At 45.2% G+C, this 20,097-nt stretch overlaps 1 protein-coding gene across 1 annotated transcript in view; it reads right to left on the reverse strand.

Annotated features, from left to right (window-relative positions):
* Positions 1–10,178, reverse strand: part of LOC117082234 — a 50,556-nt gene extending 40,378 nt beyond the window's left edge. Inside the window, exons 1-2 of the mRNA XM_033208873.1 lie at positions 10,100–10,178; positions 5,395–5,817 (exon numbers count right to left, since the gene is read on the reverse strand). Of these exons, the coding sequence (XP_033064764.1) occupies positions 5,395–5,817; positions 10,100–10,178 (502 nt within the window). The remainder of the gene's footprint in view (positions 1–5,394; positions 5,818–10,099) is intronic.
* Between the last annotated feature and the right edge of the window lie 9,919 nt (positions 10,179–20,097).

Genomic DNA, 20,097 nt, shown 5'->3' on the forward strand with positions numbered 1-20,097 from the left:
ACTGTAAACACTCGACAGAAGCTTTGCTGAATTAAATCCACTAGCCAAACCACCTTGGATAAGCAACAACTCCTTGTAAACTGAAGTTTTCTGATTGATTAAACAAAGGGTGCAGGCAAGGTACCCTCCAGCTCCAACAAATGCAAAACCAACAGAATGTTCTGAAAACACAAAAGCACTGTCTGGAGACACACTGTAACTTTTATGTATTTCATGCAATAGAAAAATGTATAGAATTAAATCTGATTCATATGTCAATTTTTAAGTAAACACTTATTTTTAGGTATTAGATCCATTCCTTTGTTAGGCAACGAAATATAAAAGCAGCCTCAGGTTTTACATATGGAAAAACTATACATGCCGGTTACTCTAAAATAACATTTATTTGGATTAAAAAAATGTTAATTCTGACATTTCCTTTTAAACCTCCTCCCCTGACAGACTATATCTGGAATAACATTGACATAACAGAAACAAATAAGTCTCTTTACAATGACTACAGTTTAACAAAGGCGCCTGTCTTTTTACCTTCCTTGTTTACTGAACAAAGGCAGCAAATGTAAGTACAGTTGCCCCAGCAGCTGGCAAGTTCTCTCCCATATGCGAAGAAGTTGTGGAACAGCTGGGGAATGCAAGATGCTTTTGAACAAGCTGCTATGTGATCCAAAATAACGCCGCCTGTTCATCTTCCGTACAATGGAAGCGACAGCCCAGCGCAGGTCTGGCGCATGCCCTGCAGCGGCTTCTTTCTTCCCAGATGGAGTGCAACAAGTGGCTACAAATGGAGTGAGATGCACAAAAGCAGGGATCTTGCTCCTAACTCTTTACATGCCTCCGATTGGTTATGCACGCAGCTCATTTTCCAGTAAGAGAAGATGCATATCATATCCAGATGTAAAACCTACATAATAACAATCCTTCCCTGTCCTCCTGTCCATGAACTTTCTTGAAGATAATGTTCATGGTAACTACACATCGGGTGGTGTATAATGACATTATAACGTTTCTTTATGGTGCTTTAGTCCATATCAATTGTTTAAAAGAGCAAAACCCAAATCAAGAGGTATAAAATAGCAAAAAAGATCAGATGTATTATAAGAAATTATATATACAGTATACTTATAAGTATACTTATAGATACAATTTTATATTTCTTGCATGTATATACAATATAGAGTCTATTTGCTCATTTGAAAAACTTTCAAGTTTTTTTAACATACGAAACAGCTATACTGGTTGCTCGTTAATTGTTCAGCTTAACTGACCTATATTTCATGCTGTCATCTAGAAGTTAGTTTAGCAACTTTCAGATCATACATAGTTGACCATGTTTAAGGAAATATTTTTGAAATGTTATGTCTCAAACTCTCCTTCCTCTTCTATCAACTTGGTGGTTCACCTTTAAACAGACTGTCAGAAAACATTATATTGTCCAAGGAAATGGTCCCTCTTCCCAGGATTAGGCCAGCACAATTTTCACAGAAGCAGATACATTTCTTTAGTGCCATTTATGGCTAGTGAATGAGAAGAAAGAATACGTATTTCCTTTTCACCAGTTCATTTGGTTTGGGTTTTTGTTTTTTTAAATAAATTCCTACCATCTTGGCCATTAGAATACTGGGTTTTACATTTTAAAGAAAGGGAAATGGCTGAAAGGCCAGCCACAGAATTACACAGTGGCAAAACCAGGAGAAAAGCTCTATAGTTCGGGAGCTCCTTGTAAACTCCTTGGGCGACTGGACCAAGTTTTCCATCACTACCAACCTTTCCTGAGCCCCAACTTGCTGAGAGAAGGCGGAATTGCTAACTGTACTATATTGCCATATTCACTAAGAATAGGGTGTTCAGGGCAACTATGAACTACTTTACCTCTCTGGATGAGGGAAGAAAGGGAAGGATTCTGTTCTTAAACATGGTCATTATTTAACATTTGTTGAACAGCAACTATGTGCTAGGCACTGTGCCAAGTATCTCATGAATTATCTAATTTAGTCCTCATGGTTTGAAACCAGGAGGCACTTTTATTACTCATAGCTTGTTTTGTTTAGTTTTTTTACAGACAGCCATCTAGCTCTGTTGCCCAGGCTGGAGTGCAGTGATGCAATCATAGCTCACTGCAGGCTCAAACTCTTGGGCTCAAGTGATCCTCCCACCTCAGCATCCCAAGTAGCTAAGAGAACAGGTAATTTTTAAAATATTTTGTAGAAACAGGGTCTCACTATGTTGCCCAGGCTGGTCTCAAACTCCTGGCCCCAAGCCATCCTCCCACCTCAGCCTCCCAAAGCCCTGGTACTACAGGTGGGAGGCACGGCACCTGGCCTTTGATTTATGTTTTAAAAGAAGAAAGTGAAGCTCAGATGTTGGGTAAATTGTCCAAGGCTACAGACCTCTAAATGGTAAAGGCAGCAACTGAACCCAGCCATTCTGACTTCCCAGGCTTGCCCTCATCAGCGCGCCTCGCTGCTTCTACCTGGGACATTCCAAGTCCCTGACTGTCACACTAGAGTTGCAAACATCTTCCTTGAAGGCAATACATTTTAAGTACATTCAGGACAATGCCGAAGTCCTATTTTGTAAACTTGAGCTCAAATGTTGTATAAAAGTTGTGAATACAACCATATCCTTGGATCCCTCAAAGAAATTCTGAGGTTTTAACTTATCAGTCAGTAAGGTGGGCCATTATATCCAAAGCATGCTTCACTTAATTTTAAACGCACATTCAGCACAGTGGCAAAGTCACATACAGCTTAAACAAGGTGGAAACTGTAGCTCCTTGCAAAAGAAAAGGCAACCAGTGCTCCGTGCTGTGTAGAATTCCTGACTCCAGGCCCACCTGCCTGATGAAACACTGCAAAAAGCAAAGGACAACTATTTCCACCTCTCTTTGGAATTGTCATATAATTCTAAAGGTTTGGGGAGGAAACCTTAGTTCTCTTCATATACATTAAGTTTTAAATATGAGTTGCTTTAGTTATGGCACTGGCATTAACACAAGCCAGAGATAGGTGGAAAGTCCATCAAGCCCTAAAGCCTAACATAATCAAACCTGAACCCCGGGGTACAGCACACACCCAGCAGTCCATAAAGCACTCTTCAGTAACTGACTTTGCCAAAAATAATAATAATAATAATAAACCTGCAAGGAATAAACAGTCCTCTTTGGCACAGGGCAGACTCTTGGACCTGTTAACCTCTCTAAGCCTCATTTTCCTCATCTGTGAAACAGAAATCACCTCCTGGGAAGAGGTGGTAAGGTTTAAAGAGAAAATGAAGAGCCTTCCACATTGTGTAGGGGAGAGTCCCTCGTCCAACAGCACTTCATAAAAACCAGTGCTTGCTCTTTCCTTCCAACAGAAGAAGGGGGTGGAGGCCGATAAGACAAGACGCGAAAACGTGAATTCCATCGACTGACTGCGAGGGGCCAGGGTTCACACCAAGCAGAACGTCCTGGGTTTCTCTTCAACACCACCTCCTCCTCTCCTGTTCAGATGCTGAGAAACATCTGGCGCAGTACAGATGCTGCCTCTGACATGTCTATGACAAAACGTGTGCCTGTGCTAGGGTTTGCCCGGGCACAAGTTATCACAACCTCGGGATGGGGCTGGGAATGGCAGACAGGAGCTCCTTTAATTTCCCCAGCTGGCCTCTCCCCTTGTGAGGAACTTCTCATTGCAATAAACTGTCAGACTCCACAAGATCTCTCATGCCAACGCCTGAAGCGCTTAACCCCGCACCTGACCCAGATTGCGGCCTGGACTGCAGTCTCCCCGCCGCTCACTCACTGTAATGCAATTACCGCCTTCTGGAGCTCCACTCAGGGTGCAGGGGACCGATGCTAAACCACTCCCTTCGGGGAGCCAGCACGCGCGCAGAAACGTGGGCAGGCGGAGTGGCCTGGCGCACCATGCGTCGGATTCAAACCCGCGCGGGCCCTGCGGAGGCGCCGGCCTGGGACCCCGGGCTGGGGCGTGGGGGCCACCGCAGCTCCGGCCACTTGCGGCTGGTGTCGGGAAAGGAACCCGGCGATGTCGCAGTTCTGATCACTGGCGCGCCACTCGCCGGGCCACCCGCCTCCCCGCCCAGCTCTCCGCCTAATGGGCAGCCGCGCTAACTTCCCGAAACTCCGCGGAGAGAAACCCTGTCCCGGCCCGCTCCTCCCCGCGGCGCGCGCTGGGGACGGAAGTGGGTGGGAGCCGCGGCCGCGCCGCGCCTTTGTTACGGCTCGGGGACCCCGCGGGCTGAGCGCAGTGCCCCGTCGCAGCGGCCCAGGGACCCGCCGGCCTCCACCTCCGGGAAGCCCCCCACCCTCGTTCCCGCTTCCGTCCCCTACAGGGCCGCCCGCAGCCAGAGCGAGACTGACCCGCGCCTGCGGCCCCAGAGCGGAACGCAGCGGCGCGTACTGGCGTCTGCCGGCCCAGGCTGCGCGCGCCCCTCGGCCACCGGGCGGAGGGACTTTCCTCACCTTCCTGGCTCTTCCACACCTCCCGGTGGCAGGATCGCCGCTTCCCGCCGACAGAGGCTAGGCGGCCCAGACTTCTCAGCAGTGCCGCGGCCACGCCCCGCCTTGTTCCCACCGCGAGGGGAGCGGGTCTCCGTTCGGGATGATTCACTTCGCTCCTTACCTGGAGGATCGCGCGTCCCCTCCCCTTGCGACCCGCGCGGCGGCCGGGAGCTGGCGCCCTCTGCTGGGCCACCAGGCGGGAGCACCCTCGGACCGGGTGGAGAGGGTGGGGACACGGAAGGGGGCCGAGCGCAGGCACCCCCGCCTCTCCCAACACGGGCACCCCTTCCCAAAACAGGGGCCAGTGCGCGGGGACCATGCTGGGGCGACTCCTGAGGGAGGCACGAGAGCTGTCCCCACGCCCCAGGACACGAACACGCGCCCGAAGCCGACCCCCTCCACGGCCAGCGGGTCCAGCCCCGTCCTCGGAGGTGGCCCAAGGAAACCGCGATGAATCGGCATAAGCACGTCCTGTCTTAAAACACCAGAAAGGCAGATTTTACTTTGTTTGGAAACTAAGTTTGTGTCCTGTGTGTCAGTAGCTCTCAGGGTGGTGGCAGTCACGTCCCTGGGGTCCCAGGGCTGGGAAGAGGCTTGGGCGAGCCCCAGCTGCAGCCCCGGGGATGCGGGGCTTTAGGACCCCAGTCGGGCTGGAGGCCAGGGCAGCCCTGTCGCTCTCCCGGACGGGGGTGTGGCTGTCCAACTCGCTCTGTCCACTCGCTCCGAGTGAACTCTTCCAGCAAGTTAGCCTCTCAGGTTGTCCCCTGAGGACCTGAGCGAAACTCTGGAAGGGGACCAGGAAGAGGGGAGACAGGACATTTCTGAGACCTTCCCGGGGGTGCGCCCACACTCGCGCGTCCACACTTGTGTCCCCACTTTTTCCCCCGACTCACCTTCTCCGCGCGCTCCTGCCGAGCCCCGACCGGGCTCGCACACCTGCCGGGCCCGGGCCGGGGGCGCACCCTTGCGCGGGACCTCGGTGGTGCGGCACCGTCCCCTGCCCAAGCTGGCTCTCAAGGAGGTGGGGGCCCCTCGAGAGTCGGCCCGGGCCACTGTCGCCGTCGCCGCCGAAGCAGAGCCAGTGGCGAGCTCGTCAGGGCAGACCGGGCGCCTACGTCCCCGAGAGCCGGCGCGCGAGTCCCGGCCAGCGGGCAGGCGCCCGGTATTAATTGTAGGGCTCCCGGGTGTTGGCCGCCGGGCGCTCTGAGTGGCTCGGACCGCGCGCCAGGCCGGCAGGGCCGGCGCCACCCACCCCTTCGGCGCGCGCCCGGCCCAGGGACGCGCCCACGCGCACGCGCCCGGCGGCTCGGGGCTCCCTGTCTCTCACCGGCTCTGCTGCCCGGAGGCAGCTGCTTACCCTGGAGCCCTGAGAGGCCCCTCTAAGTCTCCAGACCTTCCAAGGATAAATAAAATCTGGCGACCCGTGCCAACGCTGTGGGCCAGTTGCAAAGGAGATCGTCCTTGCTGGCCACGCGCACCTGTGAAAAAGTCACGACATCCCCCAATCTCCTCCACCGGGACGGAGTCCTGCCTCCGTGGTTCTCGCACTTTAGCTACACCAGAGTCCTCCAGGACGTTTGTGAAAACACCATGACTGCCCGGCTTCGTGCCCCTTTCAATGTCTGATTCTGTAAGACTTCTGTGGGGCCCGAGAATTTGCACTTCAAACAGATTCTCAGGTGATGCTTAGGCAGCTGCGAAGATTGAGAGTTAGGGCTTGTGAAAATACTTGATCAACGGCAGAACAGTAGATAAGTAAATACATTTCAACCTGTTAAGTATGTTACTTGTCTGTTTCAGTAGGTAGTTGTGCTGTGAGTGTTAGACTATGTTTCCTCCTGAATATGCACCATCAGACAAAAAAGAAAAGCGAGTGTTCTTGTTTGCTCTAAAAGACCACAGATTGGGTGGCCTAAGCAACAGAAATTGATTTTCTCGCAGTCCTGGAGTCTGGAAGGCTGTTCTGGGGATCAAGATGTGGGCAGGGTTGGTTTCTTCTGAGGCCAGTCTCCTAGGCTTGTAAATGGCTTTTTGTGGTGCCTTCATTAACCTGTGAGCTGCTGGAAGACAAAGGCCTTATCCATTTTTGCAAGTTTGAAGTCTAGATTAAACTTGATGCTCCAAAAAAATTCAATGTGTGTGTGTGTTTGCTTTAATGAATGAATGAATTCTTAGAAAGTCAGAGGATTTGTTCAAACATAGCATTTGTTGCAAATACCTTATTTGAGACAATCTTTGCTTTCTTGATAATACTTTGTGAACATTCTCCCTAAGTCACCGCCTGGTGAAAATAAAGTTTCATCTTTTAGAATCCCTAATTAGCTTCTATGCCTTCTAAATATTCTGGGTTCCTTACACAGAGCTTTTCAAACTGTGGGTCCTGGAATCAATTTTGTGGATAAAGACCAGCTTTATTATTATTACTTTTTGATAAAACAGAATTAGAAGTAAAAACACTAAAGTACATCCTACATAGTAAGAAAAAGTATTGAACCCAGGTATGATGTCTCACGCCTATAGCCTTAGCTACTGAGGCCAAGGTGGGAGGCCAGGAGTTAGAGACCAGCCTGGGCAACATAGCGAGACCTTGTCTCAAAAAAAGTATTGTTTTCATGAAATCTTTTGTTTCAGTTCACTGTATTTATGAGTTGTATGTATTTATGTGTGTGCAGGGTTGTTGTGTTGTCAAATATATTTCTCCCTGTGGGTCACAGTTAAAAAGCTGAAGTGACAACTGCCTGAGGCAGTGCTGGAGCTGTGCTCACCAGAGAGCCCAGATTTAGGGAGCTCTTGGAGAGGGGTGCAGTTAAACAAAGCATGGAGAGGGAAACACAGTGCTGCCTCTGCAAAGAGTAGGTGCTCTGTAAAGGCTTGTATGGCCTGGAGGTGGGTAAAAATGTGCAAGTTGGGTGTGGGAAGTCCCCTGGGCTGGAGTCTGTTGGGGAGTAGGTAGAAATGATACTGGTGACACAGAGAAGGGAAGAGAGACTGGTTTGCTGCTAGATGCAGTCATTGTTCCCCAAGGTCCCCAGACAAGAGCAAGAGGTACAGGGACATGGGATTTCCTAATCCAGTTTTCAGCACGAATCTTCCAAGATTAAAAACCTGTTATGAAGCTAACCTTCACTGAAATAAAAGTACTGCTTTCTTTGTGTTGGAGTCGGAGATCTAAGAAGCCCAGAGAGGCCTGCAGCACTCAAAGCAATGTGTTCTGTTAATGGGCAGAGCTTTCTAATCTCTGATAGTCCGCTAGTCTGGAAGGCCTATTGAGAGGGGCAGAGATGAGATAGGGTTATATAACAAAGAAAAATAACAAGCAGTCCTTAGAAAACTATAACCTTGATAGTTATGCCAAGTATTTCCATCCATATTAAAAGCCTTTAACTGAGGAACCTAGATCCAGCCCACAAATATTTAGAAGGGAAGATTCTCACTCCCTAGTCTAAAGTTTAGAATCTGTAAAAGAAGGTTGCCATGTAAATAAAGAATACATATTATTGCTCCTCATTTGTTGTTGCTTTAGTTATTCTGATCTGGGCAGATTAGAAAAACTGAAACTTGGGCCAGGGGAATACGGATTTTTAAAAAATTTTTTTTGTAAAGGGAGACAAATAGGGTGGGCCAGAGACAGCCAAAATTATAATTTAAAAAAAATTCTTAAAGACAACCTCTCTATTCTCCTACTTCTAAATAGAAATACACTTAGCCATGAATATTATTATGGAATTATATTTTGAATTTGGAAGATGGACAAAATCTGAAAGAAATCACACTGTGACAAGCATGAATTTTAACAAAACTTTAAAATGGGTTCCAGATTATTCTACTTCTTTAGTTTTGGGGGCAGGAAATAAACAGGATGGGTTAGCAAAACAAACAAACAAAAAAAAACAGTGGTTTTGAAAAATTTCGGAGGCTGAAATATTCTTATTCTTTGATATTATTTATAATACTAGCCATGCTTCAGCCATTGAAACTAAACTAGATGGGTGTCAGTTGAATTTTTTTTTCTAAATACAGAGAAGACTTTTTAACTATTACTACACTTTAAATATAGTTTGTCCACACCAAAACTCCTTCTGAAATTTGATTTCCAACGTGGCGGTGTTGAGAGGTAGAGCCTAGTGGGAGATGTCTGGGTGATGGGGGCAGATCCCTCATGAATAATACACTCCCATGGGTTTGAGTTCTCACTCTCACTGGAATGCATTCATTCCCAAGAGAGTGGGTTGTTAAGAAAGAGTCCAGCTTCCTTGGTTTCTCTCTCTTGCTTCTTCTCTTACCATGTCATCTTTTTGCACACATCCACTCCCTTTCTACTTTCTGCCAGGTGTGGAAGCAGCCCGAAACCCTCACCAGATGCAGCTGCATAATCTTGGACTTTACAGCCATCAAAATCATGGGCCAAGTAAACCTCTTTTCTTTATAAATTAGCCAGTCTAAGGTATTCTGTTAAACTAACACAGAATGGACTAAACAGCTCTATTTCTTTTTTTATTCTTTTTTTGAGACAGAGTTTTGCTTTTGTTGCCCAGGCTGGAGTGCAATGGCATGATCTTGGCTCGCTGCAAACTCTGCCTCCCAGGTTCAAGTGATTCTCCTGCCTCAGCCTCCCAGGTAACTGGAATTACAGGTGCCTGCCATCTTGCCCAGCTAATTTTTGTATTTTTAGTAGGGATGGGATTTCACCATGTTGGCCAGGCTGGTCTTAAACTCCTGACCTCAGGTGATCCACCCACCTTGGCTTCCCAAAGTGCTGGGATTACAGGCGTGAGCCACTGTGCCCGGCCTGATTTCTAATTTTATAATTAATAAACCCTTCTTTAATATCTTAAAAATTCACAACAGTTTGGGTATTAAGAGGAATACATAAACAAAGGTTTTAATTAAAATTAACAATATAGGTGAGGCAGAACTAATTTAGCAGGAGTTGCTCCTCCTTTTCAAAGCAGCTGTCATAGCTAGAAGTCATGTAGTTATTTCCTTATACTGCTGCCTCATCAGGCACTACCAACTATCTTTTGGCTATTAAAATTAATAGCAAACCTTCATCCTCTGAGGGAAATGACTGAATGTGGATCACAGTCAGCTGCATTAGGGAACGATGCCATCTTTGGCCAAAGGGGTTGTAAAAAGTGTACCACAAGTCACAGAAGGCTCTTTTAGTCCCTCATGGTAAGAGATGACCAAAAGTCCATGAAAAAGGATTTGTCAGCTGAACCCAACAATATGTAGGAGTCATCAGGATGTGACATGTCCCTGCACCAGTACTTTGCTTTTCTTTTATAGATAGGGTCTTCCTCTGTCACCCAGGCTGGAGTGCAGTGATGCAATCATAGCTCACTGCAGCCTCCAACTCCTGGGGTTAAGCAGTCCTCCCACCTCAGCCTCCCAAGTAGCTGGGACCGCAGGCATACACCACCATGCTCAGCTAATTTCTTTAATTTTTGTAGTGACAAGGTCTCACTATATTTCCCAGGCTGGTCTTGAATTCCTGGCTTCAAGCAATTCTTCCACCTTAGTCTCCCAAAGTGCTGGGATTACAGGCTTGAGCCATCATGCCCAGCCCACTTGGCTTTTGCCTACTCTCTGCCTCACCTGCCATTCGCTCCTTCCAGCCTCCTGTTGGCTGTCGTTTCTTTTCTAGTTTAGCACCATAGTTTATCTGCTTCTCCATCCTCCGAGGGTTGCAGAACCAGCCAGCTTGGGTTCAAAGCTGTGTCACTTTGGGCCAGTTATTTAATCTGTAATATCTATTGATCAGCTATAAACTGGGGATTATAATAGTACCATGTTCTAAGGACAGTTGTGAAGAACTTCCGATAATATCTTAAACATAGCCAGTGGTCAATAAATACTGACTTTTCTTAGTTATTGTAAATTAAAATTCCAGCCACTGTTCCATCATGGAGTCACCTATTTGAATGAAAGTCACTTGAAGCTTTTTCAGTGTTGTCAGCAGTGTGTGGATGCTGGGACAGGACTTTCATGCATCGTCACATGCATTTCACTTGTTTGTTGCAGCAAACTCTTACTGAGATCTTTAGGCCTGTACAAGATGTATAACAGAAAGTTATAGACCAGCATCTTTGGATTTGAGATAACAAAGGAAATAGACATCATCACCACCAGATGAAGTCTCAGGAACTACGCATTATACTCATATATTGCCCTTCCCAATAGACTGTCAGTTCCTCAACAGCCAACTTCCAGTGTTCTGACTAGGAAGGAATTATTCACCCTTTGCCCTTGGTTTCCTTCCTTCCTTCCTTCCTTCCTTCCTTCCTTCCTTCTTCCTTCCTTCCTTTCTGTTTCTTTCTTTCTTTCTCTCTCTCTTTCTTCTTTCTTTCCGTCTTTCTTTCTTTCTTTCTTTCTTTCTTTCTTTCTTTCTTTCTTTCTTTCTTTCTTTCTTTCTTTCTCTCTCTTTCTCTCTTTCTTCCTTTCTTTCTTTCTCTCTCTCTTTCTCTCTTTCTCTCTTTTTCTTTCTTTCTTTCTTTCTTCTTTCTTTTTCTTTCTTTTGAGATGGAGTCAGGCTGGATTGCAATGGTATGATCTTGGCTCACTGCAAACCTCCACCTCCTGGGTTCAAGCGATTCTCCTGCCTCAGCCTCCCTAGTAGCTGGGATTACAGCTAATGTCCAGCTAGCGTATGTATTTTCAGTAGAGATGGGGTTTCACCATGTTGGTCAGGCTGGTCTAGAACTCCTGAGCTCAGGTGAACCGCCCGCCTCAGCTTCCCAAAGTGCTGGGATTACAGGCATGACCCACTGTGCCCGGTCCCTGGGTTTGTTTTCTAAGTAGTGTCCAAAATCCCCAGAGTTTCTTAACTAATATTCTGCCACCCACCATCAGTAGAATGCCTTGGGAGTGCTCCTCAAATGTGACCTTCAAGATCTTGTGCCAAGAGTTCAAACAGAGACATGTCTGGGGACACCTGCAAGGAGTTCTGTTGTGACAGCTGAGCAGAAGTGAGCTGGTGAAGAAAGGTGGAAAGGTAGAAAGAAAACTCCTGGCTGGGCACGGTGGATCACACCTGTAATCCGAGCACTTTAGGAGGCCCAGGCAGGCAGATCAACTGAGGTCAGGAGCTCAAGGCCAGCCTGGCCAATAAATACAAAAATTAGCTGGGTGTGGTGGCATGCGCATGTAGTCCCAGCTACGCAGGAGGCTAAGGCAGAAGAATCGCTTGAACCCGCGAGGCGGAGGCTGCAGTGAGCCGAGATCATGCTGATGCATTCAAGCCTGGGTGACAGAGTAAGACTCTGCCTCAAAAAAAAAAAAAAAAGAAAAAGAAAGAAAGAAAGAAAACTCCAGGAAGGGGTTCTCCCAGCATGTCAAGGGTCTTGTTCTATTCATTATTTGCTTCACATAGCAGATTTTCATTTTTATGCCAGCACTCAGCCACCTGAGTGACCTTGAAGGTACCACCCCTACCTGCTGCAGCATTGGTCCAGTGGGTTTATCCCTGTTTTCACAGGACAGATGAGAGCCAGCTTTATCCCTTTCTAGTGACCCCTCAAATAGCACACTCCCCCTCCTTGGTGCTCACTACAAACAGTGGTGAACATACTACTACCCGACAACAATCCACGCTGTTTTGAAAGTTTCCTGACATTCTTTAAAGACCCATGTAAGTGAAAGCCAGATGCAACAAGTGAAGCCCGTTTCCTTCTCTGTTCCTGGGTGAGACAGCAAACCATTGCTTTTTGATCACACCAAGGCTAATAATCCTGCACAGAGCTGAGGATGCCCCTGCTTTTCTTGTGTCCCTCAGCTACCGCAGAGAGAAGACTTCTCTTATCAGTTCACCCCTCTTTATTAAAAACAGCCCTTTTATCTTCCTTATAAAAACTTGCCTAACTATAAACCAGGATTTTATTTAATGTGGCAGGATAAAAAAAAAAAAAAAGTCATTCTCCCGTTCAGTAGAAACTAGAATAACACAGGAAATAAAAGGCCAGCAAACAGTCAGAGGTTGGCTGAGTTTTTTCCTGCTGCAGATACTGATCCAAGACATGCCTTCTGACTCTAACCTGATATGCTTTGGAGTGGATGACATAAGAAAAGGCTTAAAGAAAACTAACTCCAGAAAATTAAAGCCAAAGGACTTGCTTAGACGTGACATAAAGCTCAGCAGAATCCATCCAAGGGAATCCTATAAAAATCAACAGGGCTGGCACGTCATGCTTGGATGGAGTCTATCTGCAATAGCTCAGTTGATACAACCAGATTTGCAGACAAGTTACAGGAATATCTTATGACCTTGACCTAAAAGTTGCACTTAAACCCTACAGGCACATCCTTCAAGAGGGCTCAAAGAGAATCAGCAGGAAATCTGTGCCGAAGATCAAAATCTGGGGGTAATCATAGGTCTTAAGAATAGTGCTTTCCTCCAGACAGTGTAATCGATCTTTCCTAAGAGATTAAGACTACAGCTGCTGAGCCAGCCAGCAAAATGCCCATGTTGCCAGGGCTGCAGGCTCAGTTTTCCAGGGTGGTGGGCAGGTTTGGCAGTGAATCTTAGACATCATGTACACTTTCTGATCATTGCTACTGCTGTGTTCTTGCCACTCCCTGGTACTTGTTGTCCCCAACTCAGCCCCTCCTCCACTCCAGTCTGCTCTTCTTCCCAAAGTTAACAGCAAGAGAGTAGGATCAGTTAGGTTTCGTAGAGCTAATGGGAAGTACAGGACCTTTTAGGATAGTCTTAGTCCCGTGATGCTTGGTCTGTTTACCTGTGGGTTCTTTTTGTGAACTTCACCCCCAGGCTGGTGGCAGCTGGTCCTAGGCCTCCTGTCTGTGCTTGAGAATGTCCACAAGAAGAAGAAAAAGTCACCTCTGGAAGTCTCTTTTTTCTTTTTTAAACATAGTCTCACTCTGTTGCCCAGCCTGGAGTGCAGCAATGCAATCTCAGCTCACTGCAACCTCTGCCTCCCAGGTTCAAGCAATTCTCCTGCCTTGACCTCCAAGTAGTTAGGATTATGGGCTCCTGTCACCACACCCAGCTATTTTTTTTTTTTTTTTTTTTGTATTTTTAGTAGACGTGGTGGTTTCACCATGTTGGCCAGGCTGGTCTTGAAGTGATCTGCCCGCCTCAGCCTCCCAAAGTGTTGGGATTATAAGTGTGAGCCACTGTGCCCAGTCTGGAAGTTTTGTTTAAGGCAGACAGAAAAACAGCTTCCCCCTAAGTCCTCAGGAACTTAGAGCTTGTGTGTGTGTGTGTGTGTGTGTGTGTGTGTGTGTGTGTGCCATTAGCTTTAGTTACATGTGTCGCTCCCTAAATGAATCACTAGAAAGGGAGGGGGCAGTACCTCTTGGCCAGTCAGCCCCACGCTGGAGTTGAGGACGTTGATTGTGTTGTATTGAGGCCCATGAGGGGCTGGTGGTGGTGGGGAGTTGGGGGGAGTGGTGAGGGGGTGGAGGGGGAGACATGAGCAAAATTGGGGTTCTGTTACCAAAGAAAAAGAAGAAAGTTGGCAAAGGAGGCATTTGTGGTGTCCTCTTTTTTTTTTTTTTTTTTTTTTTGAGACGGAGTCTCGCTCTGTCACCCAGGCTGGAGTGCAGTGGCCAGATCTCAGCTCACTGCAAGCTCCGCCTCCCGGGTTCACGCCATTCTCCTGCCTCAGCCTCCCGAGTAGCTGGGACTACAGGCGCTGCCACCTCGCCCGGCTAGTTTTTTGTATTTTTAGTAGAGACGGGGTTTAACCGTGTTAGCCAGGATGGTCTCGATCTCCTGACCTCGTGATCCGCCCGTCTCGGCCTCCCAAAGTGCTGGGATTACAGGCTTGAGCCACCGCGCCCGGCCTGTGGTGTCCTCTTGATATGTCCACAGGACATGTTATATATATATATATTTTTTTTTTTTTTGAGAGAGAGAGAGACTCACTCCGTCACCCAGGCTGGAGTGCAATGACATGATTATGGCTCACTGCAGGTTTGACCTGTGGGGCTCAAGCCAGCCTCCCACCTTAGCCTCCCGAGTCTCTTGAACTACAGGGCACGTGCAACCACACCCAGGAAATTTTTGTATTTTTTGTAGAGATGGAGCTTCACCATTTTGCCCCGGCTGGTCTTAAACTCCTGAGCTCAAGCAATCCTCTTGCATCAGCCTCCCAAAATGCTAGGATACAGGTGTGAGCCTCTATTATAATTTTTAATGATAATCACCAGAGCTATGGCTGTCTTCATGCTGTTCCCCACATTTTCTGTCTCTCTGGGCACGTGGTGGCATGGTACTTCTTGGCTCCCTTGTGAGCCCTGTCATTGGATCTGGCCGGTGGGCTGGGAACAGAAGCAATGTATGTGACTTCTGAGCCAGAGCATTTAATAACTTGTGCTAGTTTCTTCAGAGAGAGCTTCTTTCCCCTATCACAGGGCCCAGCCATTCTCCCTGCCATCCTAGGCCCTGGAGGGGAGACAACGAAGAGTAATGAGCAAGTAGCTAGGTAAAGAAACAATACACTTTGATGGTTTGATAATTTGTTACTGTAGTGAAAGCCTAGTATCTTTTGACTGATACAATAGCTAATATCTGTTGAGTGTTTGCTGTGCTCCAGGCATGTGGTCACACACTGTCACTATTCCCTATAGATATGAGAAACCAAAAGTCATAGAGGCTCCTCTCATCTACCCACAGCCACAAAATGACTTTATTCCTGGTTATTTGTACCAATTAGTTTGCCTAAGGATATATCTAAGTGCAGATTGCCCGATGACACAACAGATAAATGTCCTAAGGATTTTGGAGCAGCAACCAAGTGAGTTTTGGGGCATGTGTCTGTGTGGGTGTGTATGTAGGGGATATCAGAAATAATATAGGAACAATCAAGTGTACACATGCAGTGTGACTTCAGTAAGAGGAGAAAGGGAAAAGTATGCTTTGGGAATGAAATTCCCCATGGTTCTCATATGTTTCTGCACATCCTGTGATCAGCACACCAACTGTCTTTTGTGCCAAACTATCTTTTCCAAGATGTTTATATAGCAGGTAGCCTTGTAGGACAGAGATAGTGTGTCTTCCAGAGCAAAGAGCAGGTATGCCCACCACTTTAGAAAGTGTACATAGTACCTGTCTCTGAAGCAAAGGCAGGCATACTAACTGTCCAGTGTAATAAAGATAGTGTCTGTCTCCAGAGCAAAGCAGGCATACTCAGTGCCCATTATAAAATATTTGGGTCCCTTGTTAAGCCATGGTAACTCTCCTGTAATGCAATCCACTGTGTGTGTGGCTGTCACTGCCCTGTAGGAATTGATGCTTGTGGTGCAAAAGTTCTGATACTCTCACTACTGCCATTACTGTGAGTAATAAACTGTTCTTTGACTCTGACCCAGGAGTTTTGTGTCTCCTGCCAGCTACATGAAACTGTGGCAGGCTACCTTGTTAGCTTACAAGAAGGATAAAATATCAGACCCTTCATAATTTGTAACACATGTGGTTGTTTATGGAGAGGTCACATTCCAAATACAGTTGAGAGAGAGGAGGTTGAGAAATTGTGCTTATGTCAGGACTTTTCCCAGAGAAAACCATCTTTTTCCAAGTCATCTATTCCTTATACTTCTTTCTTAACTCTGGCACACTCAGATGATTGAAAACCTGAAGATCAGGCATGGCCTTTGTCCTGGGTTGCAGACATGCTCGGCCGCTCTCACCCGGGAGGAGAATTTTTCTTTGAAATGTTCACATCCACCTGAGAATCCTAGTGACTAGTTTGAGAGCATAAATCAGAATGCTACCCAGGGGCATGATTTTCAAACTGCCTCAATGAAGGTCTACTGTCCTTGTGGTCCCTCCTTCTTGTCTTCAAATATCAGAAAATCTTGGCTCTCAAAGTTTCCAAATTGAAAATGAAATTTGCTCAGTGAGAATCTTATTCTAATGGAGTGTGGAATTGATCCTAGTGGTTTAGGATAAGCTTCAACATCTAACTTCTAAACATTTCACCTGCCAGGTTCTGAATGAAGAAAACATTGCGGACAATCAGAGATCGGAGAACAAGGGTGTTTGTAGAGCTCTTTGCAAGGAGTTACACATTTTCCCACATAGTTCAGTATCAAATGTTTAAATCATTTTGTATAAAACACTGTGGAGTTATAAGAAGTCATTCATGAGCTATGAGTGCAATTTTTTTCTCCTTTACAAGAAACAAAGGCAAATTAAAACAACCTTCATGGAATTGAGACCATCCAGGAAATAATCATTAGACCAGTCCAGGTCATTGAATGAGACATCAATGAATTTTTAAAAATGAGTTTTCACCATGTTCAACTGCCTGTCAACCATATATTATCTGAATTTAAGAGATGCATGGGGGAAAACTTTCTCTTGGAGAAAAAATGAATTGTCAGTATAGCATGATTCTGCAAAGATCTCAGTCCATCCACTTTTAAGTGTTATCTATTCATTAATTCAATTTGAAAAATGCATTGGATTCTTATTAATGTGCAAATCTAAAACAGATGTAATCCCTTCCCTTAAAAGTGAAGTGTTTAATTTCAAAATATCTTAAGTGGTATGAAGAAAAAGTAAATAATGCTGTGAAAGCTTATAATATAGGCCCTAAACCCTTCTGGGAGGCTCGGGGAAGGAATTCCTGAAAATTCGGCACTGGAGCTGAAATCTCAAAACCGTGAAGGGATTCACCGCACAAAGAAGTTGCGGGTAGAACAAGAGTGATGGGGGAAGTTAAATTATTTCAGGCTACAAGAACAGCATGTTCAAAGGCCATGCGGCGAATTGCTTTCAGGACAATAAAAAGGGACAAGTCCAAAATTTGGGATGGATTGAGGAACAAAATATATAATGATAGGAATAGATTACAAATCACAGACTAAAATAAATATCCATGAGTCCACAGTGATATTAGACACTTGAAAAAATGAATTAATGGAGAAGGAAGGCTATTCATTACAGTAGAATTCTAGTGAATAAATGTAGGATAAATGATGAAAATAGAAAATCACCATTTGGCAAGCACCAGTAATACTTATTTCATGCAAAAATCATCAGTTGATGCTAAAATTAGTAGGCAAAAGTATAATGAGAAACAGAATAATGACATAGATTCAAAATATCTGTCTCACTCCCCAACCCCAACACACACACAAAAGAGTTACTGGTACGGTGGAGAAATTTGCAGACACCATCCTAACCAAGGGCTCAAAGTTAATTTAACATCACCAGTAATGAGACACATTAATATCCTGTGCCTCCTGATATGATGCATGAGAAGAACACAACATTACTTTGGTGATATTCTTGCCCTAGATTGTGTAGCCTGAACTTAAATGTGAAAAAACATCAGACCAACCCAAATCAGACCAACTAGATAAATGGCGATGGTCAAGGAGACAGGAACTGCTTCAGGTTGGAGAAGACTTTAAAGAGACATGACACCCACATGCAATGAGAAGTCATAGACTGGATCCTGAGCCAACTGGAGAAATGCAAATAAGCCTGTAGATTAGTTAACAGTATTGCATATTACTATAAATTTCCTGGTTTTGGTCATGGTATTATGGTTATGTAAGATGTTCACGTTTAGGGAAGCTGGACAAAGGGTATATGAGAAATCTTTGTGCTATTTTTGCAACTGTTTTGTATGTCTAAAGTTATTTCAAAAGAAGTTAAAGAAAGAAGGAGGAAAAAGAAAAGGGACAATTACAGAGTATAGAGAGGAAAAGAGGCAGGTCGGGTGGGCAGCTGGTGACCATGCAGGGATTTATAAGGGATGTTGGAGCCTTGGGTCCTTATCCCAAGAGTAAAGGAAGACACTGAAGGGTTATAGATGGAGCAGCAACAGATCAGATTTGCATTTTCCAGAGATAATGTTGGCTGCAGTGGGGGAATGCATTGGAGGCAGGCTGGAATACATGTGGGGAGATCAGTGAGAGGACATTACAAGAGTACAGGAGAGAGGAAGTTGCAAGCATGGGATAGGGTGATGAAAGGGAGAATAGATGGGCATGGAGAGATTCTAGACATCTTGTATTTAGGAAGTACAGTTTTTTCTTTTTCTTTTTCTTTCTTTTTTTTTTTTTTTTGAGATGGAGTCTCACTCTGTCGCCCAGGCTGGAGTGCGGTGGCGCGATCTGGGCTCACTGCAAGCTCCACTTCCCGGGTTCAGGGTTCATACCATTCTCCTGCCTCAGCTTCCTGAGTAGCTGGAGTAGCTGGGACTACAGGCACGCACCACCACGCCCGGCTAATTTTTTTGTAATTTTTAAAATAGAGACGGGGTTTCACTGTGTTAGCCATGATGGTCTCGATCTCCTGAACTTGTGATCTACCCGCCTTGGCCTCCCAAAGTGCTGGGATTACAGGGGTGAGCCACAGCGCCCTGTGACATTCTGTATTTAGGAAGTAAAATTATTGAGTGATGTGGGCATGGAGAATGGTGGGGCATGGGTGCCGAGGATGACTGTACATTTCTGGCTTTCCTGACTAGAGAAACAGAAGCTATTCACCAAGACAGAACCAACACTGGGAAAGGGAGAGGTGTTTCAAATTCAGCCTTGGATACTTTGAGTTTGAGGTCCCTTTGATGGATTCAAATAGCAGTGGCAGAAAAGGCAGGTGGATTTTAGGAGAATGAAGCTCAGAGGGAAAGCTCAAAGTAGAAATGAAAATCGATTATTGTAGCAAATTGCCTCCAGAGAGAGGGGGAAAGAAAGACACGTAAACTAAATAGTTATGATTTATCCTGGAAAATACAAAATTTGAGTTACAAATAAAGTTCTGTGTCAGCAGGGAGGAGGAGTAGCTATGAATGCAGACAGCTGAGAATGGATTTCACAAAGGAAGTGCTATTTGAGATGAGCTTAGAAGGACGGGGAGAAGTTTGTTAGTGTCCATCTGAAGAAGGAAACTAAAGCAAAATTAATACAGAGAGTTTATTTGGGCCAAGATTGAGGACTGCAACCCTGAAAATACTGGGAAGTGCTCCAGAAAACAAAAGAGAGGCTTAATTTTTTAAAATCTTGCAAATGCAAATTTAACAATCAAAAATCAATCAATGTAATACATATGAATAGAATAAGGACAAAATGATGATTATTTCAATTGACATACAAAAGCATTTGACAAAATTGAACATTCATTCATGATAAATCTTCCAGAAATCTAGAAATAGAAACAACTTCCTCAATGTCTTAAAGGGCATCTATGAAAATTTCAAACATCCACTGAGGTATAATAATAGAGAACATATTGATATTTCCAACTTCATGGTATTAAAAATTAGCAAAAATAGGATAACTGATAAGGATAATCTATTCACCTAGAAAACATTAAACACTTTTCTAAAAATGAAGAGGCTTAATTTTTTTTTTTTTAAAGGACAAATCAGGGGACAAGGTGATTACAAAAGTTGTGAGGAATTCTCATTGGTTTAAGAAACAATATTGATAAGTGATAGGCTATACATCGTTTGACTATAAGGTATGAGCTATGGTGTCCACCATATAGCATTGTTAGGGTAATTTATAGCTAATTGGTGGCAAAACTTAGTCTACAGTCCATACAGCAGGTGGTTTTGAACTTAGCTTAAGGTGGGAAGTAAGATGTTACTGTTATCTCAAAACAAAGCAAAACAAAAAAC

This window comes from Trachypithecus francoisi, unplaced genomic scaffold (assembly GCF_009764315.1).
Source record: "Trachypithecus francoisi isolate TF-2019V2 unplaced genomic scaffold, Tfra_2.0 Lachesis_group9, whole genome shotgun sequence".
NCBI classification, from domain to species: Eukaryota; Metazoa; Chordata; class Mammalia; order Primates; family Cercopithecidae; genus Trachypithecus; species Trachypithecus francoisi.